At 44.3% G+C, this 20453-nt stretch overlaps 1 protein-coding gene across 1 annotated transcript in view; it reads left to right on the top strand.

The window, feature by feature from the left end:
- Window positions 1-20453, top strand: part of LOC143142668 (protein diaphanous homolog 3-like) — a 291988-nt gene that overhangs the window by 44289 nt on the left and 227246 nt on the right. Inside the window, exon 5 of the mRNA XM_076303722.1 lies at window positions 20188-20318. Within this exon, the coding sequence (XP_076159837.1) occupies window positions 20188-20318 (131 nt within the window). The remainder of the gene's footprint in view (window positions 1-20187; window positions 20319-20453) is intronic.

Here is a 20453-nt window from a genome sequence, read left to right as displayed (position 1 = left end):
TTACATAGTGCGGATATAGCCGATAGAGGGCCGCGAAGCGAATGCAGAAAGTGCCGTTCACCCTGTTACGAGTTGATGAAACGATTTTGGAAACATTATTTTAAGGTACAAAAAACTCTTTGGTGTTGCTTTAAATGTCAAATGTAATGTTTAATGTCGCTGTCTGCAATATTGCTTAATTCGCTAGTTCGTTCATTTCTCTCGCTGACGCTTTTTATGAATGGATGGAGTGATTACTAGCAGTAAAAAGTCTTGAGTGGCGGTGACATAGCCACTCGTGATGACTCATAGAATGCCTCTCGTCCAATCAAAATTGGGTAAATAGCTCGACCGGACCTAACTGTTGTATAAACACACATACAGTATATATACAGTGGCAAGAAAAAGTATGTGAACCCACCCACTAAAGTTGACTAAAAAGAGGAATAAAAAAATCATCTTTTGGGAATTGATCTTAATGCCTTAATTAAAAACATTTTGGAAAAATTCAACCTTTAAAGACACTAATTTTCTGGCCCCAGCAGTGGCGCGACTGGTTGGGGCACCTGCACCGTACGCCGGCGACCCGGGTTCGATTCCCGCCCCGTGGTCCTTTCCGGATCCCACCCCGACTCTCTCTCCCACTCACTTCTTGTCAATCTCCACTATCCTATCTAATTAAAGGCATAAAAAGCCCCCCCCCCCAAAAAAAAAAGACACTAATGAATGTGAATGAATAATGTATTGTAAATAAATAAATGTTCTTCTTTAAATACAGGAGGCATAAGAACCCCTATGTTAAATTCACATAGAGGCAGGCAGATTTTTATTTTTAAAGGCCAGTTATTTCATGGATCCAGGATACTATGCATCCTGATAAAGTTCCCTTGGTGTTTGGAATTAAAAAAGCCCCACATTATCACATACCCTTCACCATACCTAGGGAGGCATGGTTTTATTTCAGTTAGCCTATTAGCTGGTTTGATTTGAAACTCAATTTCCAAAAGATTATTTTTTATTCTTCTTTTTAGTCAACTTTAGCATGGGTTCACATACTTTTTTTGCCACTGTATGGTCATCCACAGCCACAGTATACAACTGCAAATGTTGTGGAAGTGGTAGGCTTCTTGAAAGCTTTTTTTTCATATGTTTTATGTTCCTAAAATATGGTAGCTAAATCCATTTCTTTAATTAAGCAGGAGCATCATTCCTACCCTTCTACCTCCATTCCCACCCCTCTAACAAAACTACTATCTTGAATATATTATCATGAGCTGATTTTTCCCGTAACAGTTTCTCAGCATGTATTTACCTTACTTTACATTTCAATCTGTTTCAATCTGTCAGTGCAAGCACATGGAAACTGATATGTGAGAAGATGACTGATGACAAGAATTGAGAAATGACCTCCCTGAAAAGTTTTCTTTTTCTTGAAATGACTCCCTCTGCCAAATTGCAGTGTGGTTTGAAGAGACATTTCATTTTACTGTGTTGTCAGTGCAGTACTTCTGTTCAACCCCCCCCCCCCCCCCAGCCCTTGTGAAAGAACATCCCAATTAGTTCCTCCTACTGTAAGACACTGAGCAGGCCTCTGACGTTCACATCGCCAGTAGGTAATTGCCCGCCTTTTGTGTGTGTTTCTGGGTAAGCTAACAAAGCTGGCTGCCTCCTCATCTCAGCTCAATTGGCCCAGTTGGTGTGTGTGTGTGTGTGTGTGTGTGTGTGTGTGTGTGTGTGTGTGTGTGTGTGTGTGTGTGTGTGTGTGTGTGTGTGTGTGTGTGTGTGAGAGAGAGAGATATTTCCTGATGGAGAGGAAGAGAAAGCAACAAAGCAAGCTTTTATTGTAAATCCCCCAAGTCAAAGTCACATAATTGTGGAGGAAAGTTTTTTTTTTTTAGTTCGACACGTCTTAGCTTGCTTCCCTGGGCTCATTTTTTATTTGTCCACATTTATTCCCCTAGACTCTGGCTGTGTGTCCTGGGGCTGTGATGGTTCTCACCTTGTGTCACATGGCAAGGTCATTTAATTTTAGTGGAGCCCGATGACTCACATGCACGGAGAGAAACACTAAGACTCAAACACTTGCAAACTCTGTAGAGATTCACTTTGAATTATACAGATATGACACAGAAATAGAATAAAGCCTCCACAGCTAAGATGCTTTATTTTATGTGTGTGTGTGTGTGTGTGTGTGTGTGTGTGTGTGTGTGTGTGTGTGCGTGTGTGCGTGTGTGCGTGTGTGCGTGTGTGTGTGTGTGTGCGTGTGCGCGCGTACCCGCCCCAGACAGAGCAGGCACACTTCAGATGAAAAGATTGTCCTAAGCTGTGCTGAAACTGTGTAAATGTCATCAGAGTGCGAGGTCCTGACCTACACCTGTGGCTTAGCTGCCTTTTGTTATACAGCCTGAAATGAAAAACCCAGCAGTAGACATATGAGCAAGCATGTGAACACACACACACACACACACACAGCAGTAGTCAGTGTTCTTTGGCCTCTCTCTCTGCACTCATTGTGAAGAATCTCTGGATTTTCATTTGATCACTCACAGACACAGACGGACACATACACACACTAACACACACACACACACACACACACACACACACACACACACACACAATATTGGTTCAGGTCTCTGTCTGTTGTCATGAGCAGGGGCCAGTGGCCTCGACTCTTAATTCCGTGCGCCGGTGGGGTGTTGAGGGCTCTGCTGCTTGGGGTCAGCCCTGGGTAATCAAAAGCGTATTTACTGGCCTTACCCTGCTGCCTCCCAGCCCAGCCAGGACCCTGAAACTCATTTGCTTTGAGCGCTGAAAAGGGTGAGCCCTGTCCGCACTGCCACAGGAGAATGTTCTGAAGCTCACACACACCCTTTGGAAATGCTAGGGTGATCCTCCGTTCTTTCCATACGGAAACACTTCTTATGATATGTGAAGACTGTTTAGACTGTACGAAGTTCTTACAAAGTTTAGTGTTTTTTTTTGTGTGGCTTTGGTCTGATCATTTACCAATTATAAACCTTGATGATTGTTACTGCAGTCACATAAGGATCATGTGGCATAGTAGTGGTGAGTGCGTAATCTAGTCTCCATAGTCTTCTGGTCTGGTTGGTGTTTTTTGCTTCCCTTGTTTAATTTTGGAGTGGTGGAACTGTCTGTGAAGGTAGGCTAAGGTTGGCCAAGGTTAGCTCATAACACAACATGTGTTTGTTTCTAGTGCCATTTGTCAATGTAGTTGTACGTCTGCCTTTCTGTGAGGCTGTGTGTGTGTTTGTGTATGCTAGACAGAGAAGGAGAGAGGGGAAGTGTGTTTTTGGTCTTTTTGTGTGTGTGTTGTGTTATTCTCTGTGATTCAGATTCAGAAGCACCCTGCTGGTTCTCCGGTAAAATATTTACCATCATTCGTTTCCCCTCTGGCAGGCACCACAGAGGGGCATCAATTATAAGTGTGAAACCACATTAGATTATATTTCACTGTTTCTCTTTCCTTTTCCTTTGTGTTTGTTTCTCCTGCCCTCTTATACCACAACTATTTACTAGTGTTGCTGTGTGTGTGTGTGTGTGTCTGTGTAGAGAGAGAGAGAGAGAGGACTGTTTGAGTTTCAGCTTTGTTGTATTTCAGAATATGTTTGTGTGTTTGTGTGTGTGGTTTTAGCCTTCTGCCCTGGAGAGGCAAGTGCTTGTAAGTTCTCTGCTCGCCTGGAACCCTCGGTCGAACTGTGTAATCTTTGGTTACATTTACTGTAATTAACTTCACCGTGTAGCCTGCTTGTTATTCTTGTTGCATCTACCAGAGAGGTAACTTTGCTAAGATCACAACAGGCACACCACAGGCATCGCTGACCGTCTGAAAAAGAGGCGCTTGTGTCTGATGCGCCACGCCGCAGCCATTCATATGAGTCACTGTGGGTTACCTGCCCTCTGACCCCAAACAACCCGGGCTGCAACCTCCATGACACCCCCCCCCCCCCACTCTTCTGATGTGATGGTTTGTTTGCGAGTGGAGAAGCCAGAAATGCAGAAGTGGAGGCCTCCTCAGCACGCTACCAAAATGCCCGTCCTTCAAAGTGCTCCCTCCACCCCCTTCTCCCTTCTATCCACCCTCCACACGCTAAACCTAGAAACACATCACTGCTCAAGAACTTCTTTTCAAGGGTACCGTCCGTGCTGAAACACGCCTATCATTTCCGTACCCTTACAAAGTCACCATCGTTTCTCTCTCTCTCTTGTTCCCTCTTTCTCCTCTTTTTTAAATTGGGTCTTTTTGAAGGGAGTCAGTCACATGGCATTCTCTGCTAATTATGCCTCTGGCAGTGACCTGCCTGAGAAGGAGGAGACAATCAGGACACCTGCGATATTAATACATGAGAGAGAGAGAGAGAGAAAGGACACGACTGACTCACACCCTTTTCAAATTGTCATTAAGAACCTTATCACAGGTGGCAGATGGAATCGGAATATCGTGATGCAACTCAACTCCTCAGTGTTTTTGTTCCGGGCTTGACCCCCCCGGCGTATTCCCAGAGGGAAATTAAGAGCAATCCATTCACATGTTCTCCAGCGTAGGTGTAAAACCCATAGGCTGAATCTCTGTATAATCTCTTAATACGCATAGATAGACAGAGTCCTCAGCCAAGGCACTTTGCCACTTAAAGCTCCTCTTCTCCCTCTGAAAATCGCTTCATTTCATATATTTATTTGATTTTGTTTAATCACTTGACATTTATGCTCCTTTAACTGTCTGCACACCAACCCCCCTCCCCCACAGAGTTGGGAAATGAAGTCTTAAATCTGTGGAAGCTTTAAGGTGGGTGAGCCTTAAGGTATTTGGTTCGGGGAGTGTCAAGTCATGATGAAGTGCAGTAAGTGCAGATGTCACATCTCTGTGAGGATTCAATCAGATGGATAAGAGCTGAGCTACTCAGAGCTAAATAGTAGCTCGTTTTAACTTCGTTAATTAACCCACCCTCCTCAGCAAAACTTCAACATCTCCATGGAAGGAAGATGTATTTAACCTAATCTTTGATAGGATAATACTGATGCCTGATGCCCTGCCTCTTTAAAAGCAAGCCAAAGAAGCAGCCCACCTGGATCTCTATGTCTTCGTACAAGTCCTCTTAAGTATCCTCATGAAACTTTCAGATGTTTTTTCCATGCTAATAACTCTGTAGACACAGATAGTATGATTTCAAGTTGAAGTTGGGAAGATGATTGTCACGTCTTTGACTGGGTGAGGCGGAGTGGAAATAGCCCACCTGAGCTTAATGGCGATGGCCCTTTCATCTCACTCTGATCACCAACCGAAAGGTGTACACAGCCTCCACGGAGCTTGAGAGCATTAGACAGTGGGGGAATGTGATCTGACTGGGAAAAAAAAGAACCAGCATGGCAGGTTTTCTTTTCTTTTTCCTCCTTCTTTTTCCACCTTTTGATGAAGAAGGGAAGCACCCCTGCTGGGGCCAGATAGAGAGCGTTAAAATGAGCTGAAGCAAGGGGATGGGGCGAAACAATGGAAAGCAGCCCTCTAGAAAATCCCACGCCGCAGTGTGAGCTGCACACCTGTCTTTCTAAAGCACTAGTGCCAGTTTAATGTGTGCCTTCTCTTCAATCTCAATCTTTATTTTCTTCTTAACCCCCACCCCCCCACCACCACCACCACCACCACCACCACCACCATCATAGATCTCGCATGGCACCTTTCTCATTTGTTTTGTACGAGCACCATCAAGCTAGCAGTAAACAACATTTAAAGAAGAGAAGGAATTAAATAAATAAAAATGCATATTTTCTTCCTATTTCCTTTGTGTTGTTTTTGAAGGCTCCCTCTGATTGAATTGCAAATGCACCCCCGTACATGTCGTTTTGGTCTCTGAATAATGTCTCAAATCAGATGGGTATGCTCAGAGTGCAATTCTCATTTTAGTGTGTGTGTGTGTGTGTGAGAGAGAGAGGGGGGCAGGGCAGGGCAATGCAGCTGTGCTTTTTGTTAAGCTTTTCACCTGAACCACACATGGCTTTTGGCCGCTGGGCAAGAGACTCAGGGATGCACAACACCTGTTGCCACAAAGCCGACCGAAAATCTAGTCACCCTCTTCACATCTCATCCCCTTTGATCCAGGGAGGAGGGGACGCAGAAGAAAAAAGTCTTTTGAAACCTCACAATAGCACTTTCTTGCTAGGAACATCATTAATTGGTGATAGGTGTTGTTGATTGTTAAAGGCTAATTGCAGAGTGGTGTGTGTCTACTATGTACAGTATGTGTGTGTGTTAGGGATTTGGAGTAGGGCTTTGAACATGATTGCTTTCCTCGCGCTCCCCAGACAGAGCCACAGGCCAATTGAGCATCCCTGCTTTAATGACAGCAATACAAAAAGTACGGATAAAAAGTACCGGTAAATAAAAAAAAAACCTGATACAGAAACTTTGCTAAAATTTACCAGATCCAGCTAAAGCTAAAAATTGCCAGATCCAGGGGGGGGGGGGGGGTGGTATGATTTGGCCACTTTCTGTTACCATTTCTTTTTTTTGGGGCCAATGGTCAAGTTTGCAAGGCAATTACTTTATTAGTGACCAGAGAGAATGGAAGTTTAAGTGTGCCTGCCCTTTACACCCCCAACCCCCCTCCACTTTTTTCTCTCTGCCCCTCTCTCTCTTTTTGATTTTTGCATTTGAGAGCTGGCGATAAATTCTTTATCTGGTAATTACACAGCAGGTATGGTAATGGAATGTGTGTTAATGAATCAAGCTTTGCATGGTGATGAGGTTTCAGACTGATCGCCAGCGCGGCAGGGGAGCATCTGACATTACCTGCAGGGGAGAGAAGGCAACGTGAGCCAGGAGGAGGAGGATGGGAGGGGGAGGTGTGTGTGTGTGTGTGGGGGGGGGGGTTGGACTGAATAAAATAATGAAAGTGGTCCATTGTGGGACGACAGCCTTGAGCTGCGTTTGAACTGTGCTTGCCGAGACCACTTGGATGGCTGGGCACACCAGAACATGGTCCTGTTGCTATCTCTGTGGCCTTGCAGCAGGAATGCTCAAAGCCTTCTTTTTTTAAATGAAATAGGTCACCCTTTGTATCCCCCGCCCCCCCAAGCACTCACACACACATCCTGTCAATGTATATGGATACATATGCACACACACACACACACACACACACACACACACTCTTTTACAGTGTCCTTGTGATTTCTATAGCAAGAAGGAATTGTTGAAGTTTGGGGGTGATGGGGTATTTCATGTGGCCAGTTCTTGTGCATGTGACCCTTTTGTTGCTTAGAATGAGAAGCAAGAGTGCTGGATAGGTGGGCAGTTGAGGGAGAGATGGGAGAGCCAGCACTGGTTCAGTGATTAGAATAGATGCACCAATCTGATACTGATATTGGTTGGATACTGACTCAAATAGGTGACAAATGGAGCCAATCTGTTACATTCAATTCTATATTTCTATGTTTACGTCTCTGTGCCTGTGTAACATTCTGCATCAGCAATGTGCCTGTACATTTTGCTAGAGGGAGAGCTAACCTAGCATGGAGGGAGCATAGATTTTCCTTCCAGCTTCAACCACTAACAGCCACCAAGTTCTACAGTTACTTTGTAATTCCTGCAAATCCAATGATTTCAAGGGGTGTTAAACACTTACAATGTATCACTAGCATTGGATCCGTCCGTACAAGAGACACAAGACCCAGGTATCAGTATCTTGACTGAAAAAAGTTGTAATGGTGCATCCCTATTTTTTAGCTGCACACATATGCTGCTTTAGGTTGAGTGGTTTGTTATGCAGCATCCTCCTGCTGCGGTAAGAGTGATTACGGAATGGCTCAGCCTCTGCTGTTCCTGATCTGTAGTCTGTAATGTTGAACTCCCTCCCCTTTTTCATCACCAAATTAACATGTCATTTCAGTGCCTTGCAGCATGACAGGACTACAGATCTCACAGTGCAACTTTTAGATCACGGGTCACTTCCTTTGTACTTGAGGGCTTTGTGTCAGGTCAATGACAACTTGAACACTGACTACACACACTGGTTTTTGAGATGGTTGTTGTTTAGATCACTTATACTCCAAACTGAAATGTTGGCTTATAATCATGAGGATTTAGATGCTGTACTAAATAGTCAGTGACAAGATTGGATTCAGTTATGTTAACATTGCTCTGTCTGACTGTAAGAGGTGTGTGTGTGTGTGTGTGTGTGTGTGTGTGTGTGTGTGTGTGTGTGTGTGTGTGTGTGTGTGTGTGTGTGTGTGTGTGTGTGTGTGTGTGTGTGTGTGTGTGTGTGTGTGTGTGTGTGTGTGTGTGTGTGTGTGTGTGTGTGTGTGTGTGTGTGTGTGTGTGTGTGTATATACAGGCATTCATATAGAGAGGAATGGGGAGGCAGCAGGGTGTTGTCTGCTGGATGTTGTCTCCAGCAACTGTGTGTGTATGTGTATGCACACACAGAGTGTTCAGGCCCTAAGCTGGAACATCGATCACAGGCTTTACTTGCAGACATAAATAGCATCTGAATGGATTCTTGATCGCAGTTTGGGCCACAATTAAAATGATTGATTGTTAAGTGGATTGATCATTAACTGGACTAAAACAAATACCTTACCCCTGGTGCAACACACTCTCTCTCACACACACACACACATACACCAGACAGCTGTGCACTAAACATGTCTTAATTGCTGTAAGCTGCAGGCTCTGTCTGTCTTTTCTATCTTCCTTCTCCTCCATAGCTCTTTCTCTCTTTCCCTCCATCTCTTTCCATCTCCTCCTGTCTCCCACTCAGAGCCACTCAGACCCACACAAACCCTCTCCCCCTCTCTGACTTGTGTGATGATGTGAGCAGTGACCGTGACTGAGGGCCAGTGATGACACCGCCTCATCAAGGCAGCGGCCCAGCAGTCGGCCAGAGATCACACTGAGGGTTTTGGCAAGAATGCTGCATGACACTGACATACAGCTGGGTGAATGTTGTGCCACATTAGTTCATAGTTTGTGAGAGAGAGAGAGGGAGGTGTAGCAGTAGTCCAACAACAGAATGTTTCTCTTATGATGAGAACGCCCTGAAACCTGTTCGGTTTCCATGGTGATGCTGGGTGTAGCGGCTGGCTGCAGAGGGGCTGGTGGAGAGTACAGAGGAAGAAGATTTGATCCAGTCTTTTTTGATATTACACCTATACATAAGGTTTATTTATTATTATTATTTTGGTTAATCATTGGCCCCAGTTCCTTGCTCTCTTAATCTACATAATCTAGGTCTACGTCCTCTCTCGTCCGCTGCAGTTCCCTGATGATTGTCTGCCCTCGGCCTTCTATCAACAATAAGAGGCCAAGACTCCTTTCATCTGTGATTCTTTGTTGGTGGAATGATGGGCGATTTAGATGCTTGCGTTGTGTTAATGCTTGCCAGTGGGTATTCCCGACGTTCAAGGGTGTGTTGACGCGAGATTGACAGGTCAGCTGGTAGTGGTAGCTAGTTAGCTTGCTAACTTGCTAATATTCCGTGTGTCACCGTGTGTCACCTTTGTCGATGTCCAGGGGAGCATTTCTACAAAAGTTAGCTACGACGTTGCTAAATTACCATGGTACGACAATTCTCGCTCAAACAACTAGATTGTAACACCTGTTTCTGGAAAGCATTGTACCTTTGTAACAATTCGCTACTTCCTGCGTTCCGGCGTTGATGATGCAGCATAGCACTCTAGAATCTTTGATGCAGTGAATACGTATCATTGGTGGAAACAGTGGCAACGTGTAATACCCCACCCCCTAGAAATTCTCTGCCACAGCCTATGTCCGTCTCGACATTTTTCTAATTTAATCCACAAGTAATTGATGCTGCCATTGTCATCAGGAGAAACCTAAACCTATTGTGAGCATTTCCACTTGTCACACTAGTTCAACTGCACGTAGTCAGAAGCAACAGGGCAATCTCACCTAATGAGGGAATCAGTACGTTGTAGGTCACCTGCTTTAGCCACTGTACCATTAAAGGTGCCATGTGTAAGAATTGAGGAATTGTGAAAAATATCCAAAAAATGAGAAGAAATAAGGGCGATTGTGTCATTAAAAAAATGACAAGGTATAGTGCTGCAGAGATATCAACCTGAATTAGCATGCTAAATTACTAGCCACAGCCCGACAGGTGTCATAATACCAGTTTCGGCCATGGGAGGCGGAATGCGGGCAACATAACCGCCAGCCAAACTGCAATACATGTGTGTCGGTTGTTACTCTAGGGTAGACCAACTTCCTGTCTGGAGGTATACTGCCTCATCTTTTATGGAATGTGGAGTATGAATTGATTTTTTGCCAGACATTACACATGGCACCTTTAATCAGTGTGCTAACTTCTAGAGTCTGTGTATACTAGAACACTAGCCTCTCAAAACGCAAGCCAACACTCAAATTAACATAAGTAGGCCTAGAAAGAATGAGCCCAGCCGGGAAGTCCGTCTTTTAATGAACGTTATTGCCCAATCATTGAGTCACGAGAAAAACGTTGATTTTTTTATTAGGCTCCTTTGACACTGACGACATCACCATCCGAAACTACCAAGGATCGATGCAAGTGCGACTCTGCGGCAGTAGTTCCAATCACCAAACTTTCCGCCCTTGTTTGCAATTGAGTTTGATTTACTCTCTCTAGAAACACCAAATCTAAGAACCACGGTTCTAACTACAAAGATTGCGACGGAAGTTGGACAACTACACTTTCTAAAAAAGCACCCTAGAACAGTCTTTTTTAATTTGCATAACCAATATCTGATTGGCTGCCACCTGTGCTGCTATGTGTGCTGCAAAAGTTGAACGTTTCTCAACTTTTAGACTGAGCCGACAGAGGCAAAGCAGCGCAACGCAACCATAATGCACTTCGGTAATGGATGACGTAAGCCCATGTAAAGTGAATGAGAAGCTTAGATATATGATGAGAAGCATCTCTGTCAACACATTCAGTTGGATCATCTTAGAGCACTGTTAATGCTTTTCGTTCTAGCAATACTTTTTGGATTGTCAAAACATGTCTAACAATATTTATCTTGTTTCTAACTAATGCAATTCTTCTTGTAAGTTTATGGTTATTATTCTGTTTAGTTCTATTTAGTCTATTGCTAATATTAGTATTTTTTTTATTTATTTAGGCTAAATTACTTTACTTTAAACTGTTTATTTTAATGTTATTGTAATGTTTATTTATGTCCCAGTTAGGATGTGCTCAAGGAACTCGAAGTGTTTTGAAAATCGTGATTCAGTTAAATCATATGTTGTATGCTTTGCAGAATACTTCAGTGTACTTGCATTTAGTTCTGTCCTTAAAACACGGTGTGCCAGGGTTATTGAATTTGGTATATGTAAAATTTCTTTTTCTACCTGACCTCATCTCAACAGTTGTCTAAGGATGGTTGGCCTTCAGTTGTCTTTGATATCAAAATAGCTTGAAAACTGTCTTGTTAACCTCCTCAGCTGTGACCACCGTGGTTCAGCTGTGAGGACCTCTCTGATTGGTACTCAGTGTGTGTGGGTTTGTGTGTGGATAAAGAAGGGAAACTTGCGAATGTGTGTTGCGTGACAAGTGGCAACTGGCAAGTGTGTACTCTGTGACAGAATGGTGTGTGCGTGGTGTGCGTGCATATATCTATAGTGTCTGTGTGAGAGAGAGCAACACTGCTCAGTGTGTGTCCTCTGGAACTTTGGATGCTCTGAATGGGAAGCTCTCATCTGCAGTGCCAACTGCTACCTCTAGATGGTGCAGAAGAGCTTCAGTACAAGCAGGCTTTGAGTTGTCATGCAGGTCCACTTGAAGTCTGTTCAACACACACACACACACACACACAGTTCTCTCTCGCTCTGTTACTATCTGTAGAATATCTCTGGCCAGCCCATGCTGCTCAGTTGGGCAGGTTGTAGTGGATGCGTTGTATTTTTCTCTGTTATACCAGGCTCTCTGTGTCCAGAGTTGAGTGGCAGTGATGTTTGTCAGGGATGATTTTGGGTTGTGGTGTTGGTTGAAGGGGAGTTGCCTTGCTGTCTGACTTGGCAGTTGGGCTGGTGGTTATGTTTGTCAGGGAAGTCTTCTGGAAGGTAAGGAAGTTCTGTGTTGCATCGTCTAGCCTGTGCCAGCGGAAGCTCTCAGACCTTATTCACTGTCACCTGCTGTCTTTCCATCACTTACTCCATATACAGCAGCCTGTCCCTTCTTCCTCTTTTCTCCACTCCTCTTCTCATCCTCTGCTCTCCTGTCCCATGCAAATCAACTTTACTATAGCATGGCATTGTACTTTTACGGTTAAGCCAGCTGCTTTCATACATGTCCTCCGCAGTATATGCGGAGCTTTGTCAAATGGAGGTCAGACCCTTCGGGTGATTCAGATATGATGCTAACATGCTGATATTAGGCGGTCATATTTGTGGACATATGAACAGAATCTCCGAGTGGTTAAACAGGTTGAACGTGGTTGAACACACACATGAACAGAATATCCGCATGTTCTTCATTTTGTTTAGACACAAGCTCATTTACATGATGTCCGCAAATACTAGGAGGGGAGAACCGCTTGACATCCACAGAACATGCGGACTGACTGAACTCTGAGTTGAGGTCATGGCATCCTGTCCAAGGCATGCTGTAGATTAGAAGAATATGAGCTGCAGAGGAGCTTGTAGTTTGGATGTAGGGGAAGAGTTGGGTGTTTTTATGTGACCTAACCTACCAATGTAAGTGAAACACTCCTCTGCCCCTTTTTGGTTACTTTTTTGGAAGTTCAGACTGATCATGAAACCCAATAATGAGAGTTTAAGGCCACACTCTGCTCCCAGCCACGCACACACGTGCACTCACACAGTCACTAATTAAAACTTTTTCAGATCATGCAGTTAGGACCTCTCCTCCTCCTCGTCCTCCCAAGGAAAATAGTTGCGAATTCATGATTTTGCACTCTATTCAGTCTTACTTCTGTGTTCTCTCTCTCTCTCTCACCCTCTTCCTTTCCCTCTCTTACGCATTGCAATCCATCTCTCTCTCTGTCTCCCTGTTGAAGGTCAGCAGTGTCTGCTTCTATTTTGGAAATGGAGATTGTGAAACTAATGGGGTTGTTTTCCCCTCTGCTTGGGAGCAGGCTGTCTTTAATTGAAAATAGATCAGAGAATAACACAGGGATCGGACACGATAAAAGGCCTCAGCCAAGGAAGGGGGTGGGGGGTGGGGGCAGATAAACGTCTCCTCAACACAGTGTAGTACGATGCGCCAGCAGGGTGAGACTGCAAGAGAAGAATGGAGGTGTTTAGGAGGATAGTAGAGAGTGGAAGGTTTTTGATTTTTGGACAGATGGGAAAAATGACAGCTGTTCAAGTGACCTCATTTTAGTGGGGGTACAGGGGGGCATTGTTGCATTGTATTATTACATAGTGTGTACTATTATGCTACTACTGAAATAATAATAATTATAGCAACTGTACCATAGCAGTGTATTAGAACTTCACCACAGTTGGCCAGCTTGCTGGACTTTAGGGATCACTTTTGTAGATTGCCGTTGTAAGATGGACACATTGGCTCATCTAATTGAAGTACCTGATAAGAAACAGAATTATATGTCAGATCTGTTTGCCAGTATTGTAGTTGTGGACATAGTAGTTTTTTTTTACCGTTTTTAACTTTCATATCAGTACGGCACCACAGTTAAAAACAGTGGTATTTAACAATCTTTTCCCAGAAAGCTTCCCTGAGAGAAAAAAGATACTGTATGCTCAGTGTGTAATGCTGAGAGAGGGAGAGAGAGACTCGGCCTTATGTGATCTTGTGTCGTGGGCCCCGAGCTCTTAATTATATCAGTGTGCTGAAAGGCTGGTTGCAGCAGCGCTCCTGCTCTCATTTGCATCCTGCATTAAGCCTGGCCTTTATGGAGACGTGCGCCTGATGGGCAGACGGAGAAGCGGCTGTGCTCTATTTTTTACTCATCTTTCTCGCTTTCTTTTGCCTCCATCACTTAAGCGTGCCTCTGAAGAGCTGAAAGAGGGTGTGTGTGAGTGTGTATGCATGTTTGTGTGAGAGAGAGAGAGAGAGAGTGGGTAACAGTATGTCTGTAGAAGGGATGCGTTGCTCATGCTTTTAGAAACTAATGTAGTACCCCCCACCCACTGCTGAAGGAATAAAATAAATAAATGAAAGGAATACAATTGTGTGCGAGCTGAAAAGCTGTTTGTGTCCTGGACGACAGCAGGCTAAACCTTTCCAACACTACACAAACATGACCACGGCACTCACATAAGTCCAGGTGGATCACATAACGGCTCATGCACACTCTTCTCTTGTAGAGTTTACTTTAACGGTGTCTTTTGAGTTTACTTTTACTTTTTACTGTATTTTCAGTAATGGGAACCAAATCCAAGTTTATATAATAGGTGGCACCCAACAGTGTTCTTGCAAGGGTCTGGAAGGATGTTGAAAAGTTGTTTGAGCATGTGTCTTTACTTTCGGGTATCAGATCCTAAATGAAGGATTTTGGAACATAGAGATAGAGAGAGAGAGAACAATAGGATTGTTAGAGTTAGACATCCTGTGTACTTGACCCTGACCTGAAATCCACCTGAGTATCTATGCCACATGAGGGATAACTGTTGAGAGACACTTCAGAGAGCGCCACTTCAGAAGTGTGTCGGAAAGTGGCCAAAGCCATAATGAAGTCTTGGAACACACACACACACACACACACACACACACACACACACACACACACACACACACACACACACACACACACACACACACACACACACACACACACACACACAGAGTCATTTTGGTCCAGAAGTCTGACCCTCTATTTAAACTTTGGAGCTGTAGCACCTCTCCCACTGCTGCTGTCTGACAAAGCTGGCACCAAACATGTGTGTAATCAAGAATGAAAGCTTTACTCCGGCTTGCCATGTGCGTCTGTGGAGAGGAAGCTTTGCCAGGAAAGACCCCCATCATTAAAACCCACCCCACATAGGGTGCCTGTTTAGTATATGCTTTAATGTAATTTTCTCCATAATTTATGTATTTCTGGTTGTTTTGAGTGTGTGTGTAGGTGGGTTAATGAGAGCTTGGCTGCTCATGAGTTGGATGGGAACCTGGGGGAGATCTGGGAGAGGCGTTAGTCTGTGTGTGTGTGTGTGTGTGTGTGTGTGTGTGTGTGTGTGTGTGTGTGTGTGTGTGCGTGCGCATGCTCACTCAAACAACCCTGCTGAGCAGCATGTGTTGGAGTGTGTGTGTGCGTGTGTGTCTTTTGTTTATTTATGTCAGAAGTTAATCCCGCTCCGTCAGGGACCCTGTTTTCCGGAAGCTGCTTTAGCAGGGGACAGGCAGACGCTTGTAATCGGATGCTTTGGTCATTTGGAGGCAGTTGCTGTGAGACAAGGGAGGTGATGGTCAGACCACTTGCCCAGAATGTGCGCTGTTGTCTGGCCTGGGAAAGACACAGCCCACACTGGCCTCACTAAACCAGAGGCCTTTGAACTGTTTACAGGCCTGTTGAAATGTTTTAGTGCTTTGCCAAGTCCCAAATCCATGGCGACTGACTGTGGGGGATGCAGGTCTTTTTACTGGACACTGTGGCTTGCTTTTCGTTCGTGATAGAAACTAACTCGTTGAACACAATGTCCTGCATTTCATTATAAACACACCCGACCCAGTACCCTGAAAATCCAGAGTTCTCGCGAGAGCACAATTTGAATTGTGCCCGCAAGATACTCTGGCCACGAGCAATGATCCAAATTTCTTCTATCTCTCGAGCGAGAGGGACCAATCAAATCGGTGTAGGCGGGACAAAGGCGAGCTACACTGATGACAACAGTGCTGCGACGTCCGGAATCATCTAGAAAACATTGCAGGATGGCTACCGATGAACACCAGTTGTTTGAAATGGCTTTGGCCGCTACAATAAAGAATTTAGATTTGGCTTTTCAACTAAAAGAGGAGCAGAAAATCGCCCTCAAATCGTTCCTTTGCAAGAACTGGATACGTCACACCGTGAATTGTTGTGATTGGTCGTAGCGTTATCCAACTGCGTGCAGTGAGCGTTTCAAATGCATGCTTGGTGCCGCCCCTCGAATTGGGCCATTTTCATTACTCGTGGCCAGACCCTTAATCTGAAAGATTCCAGGGTCTGGTTTACCAGGCTACCGACCCAGTACGACAGGTTCAGAAAGGAAAAGCGTACTTGGTTATCAGTAAACACCTAAGCCAGCCCATTCCCAGGGTGTGTACGTTCTCCTCTCCTCCCCTTTCTGCCGATAGAGATAATCTGGCATTTGGTCGGCATAGGCTGACCTATCCTTAAAAAAATCTGTCTCGTTTCCTAAGAGAGCCAGATTTGTGATCAGATACACTATTGCAAGCAATAGAGAGAGCAGAGAGTGTATGTGTGAGAGGGGTGGGCTCAGTTAGTGGAGGTAGACTCTCTAAGTTAGGCAAACAGACAGCAATAGATACATAAATATGAGAAGGTTGCATGGTTCTGACAGGTAGGGGATTTCCAAAGCAAACGTTCATGTATGCTGTTGTGCGAGCCTGCCGAAGGCGTGATGAAAAACAGCCTGAAGCCAAGGGGGTTTTCTGGGGGTTCTGGCCTGTGGAGAGGAGATGTGTGCTGAGGGAGAGCGGGGTTTCTCCAGGATTTCGCAGCTTGCAAAAAAGCCCCAGGCTGAAAAGCTGAAGGTCCGGTTAGCATGCTCGCTCTTGCTCGCTTCTCCACTTGAGGGTTTCGTCTTGCTGCATGTTCGATCAGTCAAGAGTTCAGAAAACAGGAATATTTTTCATGAGTGTCCAGTTTACCAAAACATGAGGAATGAATTGGAAATGTTAAGCCTTTAAGTGATGCAAGCAGAGCATAGTGAAATTGTAGGTAAAAGAAAGAGGTTTTCTGACTTTACTTCCATTTTTTTCATACTCTACAGATTGCCCTCCTTATCCATGTTCTCTCCCCACTCTCTCTCTATCCTTATTCTTTCTTTATGTGTGTGTGTGTGTTTGGGTCTGCCTGTCTGTCTCCCTACCCCCCTCACCCATCCCACCCCTGCTGTGTCTGGCTCCTGTGGGCTGATGTAATTGGCTTGTTGTGAGTGAGGAAGGGGCTGGCTGCTCTGTGGCCTGATCCCATTCATAACCCTGGGCATGCTCTAGGATATTTATCTAATGACTCCTCTCCAAATGCAACCCACTGGGACACTCGCACACCTGTACACTTGCCACATTTAACATCTACATTCTTCTCTCATCTGCCTATCTCTCTCTCTGTCCCTCAACTCACTCAGTCTCCCTCTTTATTTCTCTCTCTCTTTCTGTCCCTCTCTCTCTCTTCCTCTCCCTTTAACGCTTCTGGATCAACCGTTTTTTTTTTTTTGCTGGCAAACATGGTCCCTTTTGAATTAGCAAAGTGAGAGTAAGCTCTTAATTTTAAGTTCTTTCTCATTCTGTTCCAGCACTTTAATTGGGCCCCAATGTAGGGGGGAGTATCTGAGATGTAGACTGAATGTAAAAGGCTGTGATGAATTCAGCTCGTTCTCCTGTAATGGCATGTATACCTTGCCATGGGTCCCACATTATTTGAGCAGTGTGCGTTTAAGCCTACAATTTGTGTGGTATTGCCATGGAGAGTAGTCCTATGTGTCTAGGTATTAGCTTTTTGCCTGTATTTGCTGCATCCTGTATTTTTTTTTTTTTTTTCTTAGCTGGAAACATTGTTTCATTGCTGTTGGAAAGCAAACATAATAGAGAGACATAATTACTAGAAAATTGACAAAATACCAGTCATTAAATAACTGATTCACTGACACAAAAGAATGCTTGCATGTTTTGAGAGAGGAGAGCTGCGTCCTGTTTGACCAGGAAGGTGAGGACCGCTAGGAAGAGCAGATAAGAGGGCAGGAGGTTGGGACACACACATCAGGGCAGCTGTGGGATAAAGTATATGGAACACTTACATTTGCCTCTATATCGCCTCTGGCAACGCCACCAGTCACTGCAGACAAATGCCTTGGAGGGGCCAATGGGGGAACTTGTGTGTGTGTGTGTGTGTGTGTGTGTGTGTGTGTGTGTGTGTGTGTGTGTGTGTGTGTGTGTGTGTCAACAAGGTGGTTTTGTACATCAAGAGCCCCATGCTGTTCATGCTCACCTACTGTAGTTTTGCACTGCAGGGACTTTTTGTAGTTCCAATATCTTTTTTGTAGTTTTCATAACTTTTTGTGCGTTCAGACTGTCTGGAACTGGGGACAATTTTAGTACCTATGACCGTAGTTCATATAACTATTAGCTCCTACTTCAGCTCCTACTTTATGTTGATTGGTCAAGCACAATAGCCAACTTAACCAAGGCAGCAAAAGCACAATTTTTAAAAATCAGTGTAAAAATAATTCAGCTTCTCTTTTTAAAATTTGCTTAACATAAAAACTGGACAAGGAGGTTACAGAGGCTGACTACTCTCACACCTTTTGGACAGATGAAAAGAATACTGATGAAAGCGACAATGCTGACTCTTTTTCTGCTTCCTGATACCATGAGCTTCTAGTTTGGAACCGTGAGTTCTAGTAATCCTATGAGCCGTGTAGTTGTAGGGGTAGGCTCTCCAGTTAGAACTTATTAGAACTGTTTAGTTCGAAAACATCTAATATCTCCTGGTCTTGGCCTCCTGCTTGTTTCAGCCTTTTAAGTTCTCCTTTCACAAGTTTGTTACAGCAGGAGAAATAGAGCTGCAGTCCTCAGGTGGTGTGAGATTGAGTCACTTCAGAGACCTCAGTGCACTCTCATTTCACACTCCCACTCTCTCTTTCCTCTCTCTCTCTCTGTCTCTCTAGATACACACACTCCCACTCTCTCTCTTTCCTCTCTCTCTCTGTCTCTCTATACACACAGTCCCTTTTTTTACCTCATGGGCATTGGCGGCTGAGGTCCCAGTGACCACAGCAATAATTGCCCTCATTTTTCTGAAGTAAAGTCCAGATAACCCGTCTGCCGCCATCATCTCTCCCTGGCCACCACTCAGTTGGCAGCAGGTGATGCTGAGAGAAACACAGAGTTGAGTTTTTTTTTTTTTGCTGGGTTAAGATGTGTCAAGAGAAACAATTCACCAGTGTCATGGCCGCTTTCTCTGAGCAGACTGAGCTCAGTGGCGGGATGGGCAAAGCAACAAAAATGTCTAACTGAAATACAACATATCCCTTGGCCAATCAAGAAGCGACGCAGGCTCTAGGCTGCGGTCAGACATCCCCACTAGCTCCATAGTGTGCACATTGTTCTTTAGGGAGCCTGGATATCACCCGGGCGTAATTAAAGTTAGTTATGCCGAGTTTAAATGGCACTTTGTAAAGTCATTAATTCATTAGGCGGCAAGTCTTGCCGAACACAAAACCAATTTACGAGGCGCTAAGAGGCACAGGGAATCTTCCGCCTTGGCATTCTGAACGCGTACGACTTTTCCATTATCTGCACTGTCTGTTTGCGGATGCCAGCGAAAAATAAATACAATTTAAAAATCAGCGCAAGCTGTTCTGTTTTTATTAGAAGGGGGGAGTAAAAGTATGTCTGACTTGTTTAATGAAATGTAAGAGACTTTTTGGGACATTGTCTGAAAGAGGACAGTTTCTTTAAGGTTAATGCTTTCTGTTTGTTTGTATGTTTTTAAAAACAAACAAATATAATATTAGACCATGCTGAATTAACTGTGTTTGGGTGTCCAATTTAAAAAGCACTATATTTCGTTTCTGCAACATCATTTGTCTCTAGACAGTCTAAATGGATGTGCTGGTGGTGTTTAAGAATTCTGCTTCTGTTTGACGTCTGCAGCGCTTCACATCAGAAATGTCAGACGTTTTAATGAGGGTGAGGTTTTTAATCAAGCTGAGGGATTTCTCATGCCGTTTGCCTAATGAGGCCACATGATGATACAGCGCCTTACAGTCAGAGATCGGACAAACATTACAGCTGCCAATCAAGTCTCATCCCATGTTTGCGCAGCACTGACTGAAGTATGGGTACATACCTTAGATTGTAACTCTGTGTGGGTTTGATTGGCTTTTTATGTTAATCTGTTTTTCTTTCTCTCTCTCTGTCCATCTCTCTCTCTCTTCCTCTTTCTTTCTTTCTTTCTTTCTTTCTTCCACTTTCTTTCTTTCTTTCTTTCTTTCTTTCTTTCTTTCTTTCTTTCTTTCTTTCTTCTTTCTTTCACTCGCTCTCTCTCCAACAGGGCAGTCTGAGGAGCAGTCATCAGATTTCTCCCCAGGAGTTCCTGAGCGAGCTGAAGGCTGGAGTTGTAGATGAGCGCCTTTTTGCCTGCCTAGACTCTCTCAGGGTCTCCCTCACCAGCAACCCTGTCAGGTATGACATTTGCCATTGCATGCTGCTACTATCCAACCCACCAAGTAACCCAGTACACCATGAACCAGAAAACTCTTCAGTCACTGACACACAGAGTTGATCATCTATCTGGTTTTCATAATGTCACAATGCACT

Source organism: Alosa pseudoharengus, unplaced genomic scaffold (assembly GCF_046254945.1).
Source record: "Alosa pseudoharengus isolate Yale_2024_CS ecotype anadromous, Long Island Sound unplaced genomic scaffold, YU_APseudo_1.1 YU_APseudo_1.1_scf_24, whole genome shotgun sequence".
Taxonomy (NCBI): Eukaryota; Metazoa; Chordata; class Actinopteri; order Clupeiformes; family Clupeidae; genus Alosa; species Alosa pseudoharengus.
The sequence above is the reverse complement of the archived record's forward strand: the minus strand, read 5'-3'. Positions and strand labels throughout refer to the sequence as shown.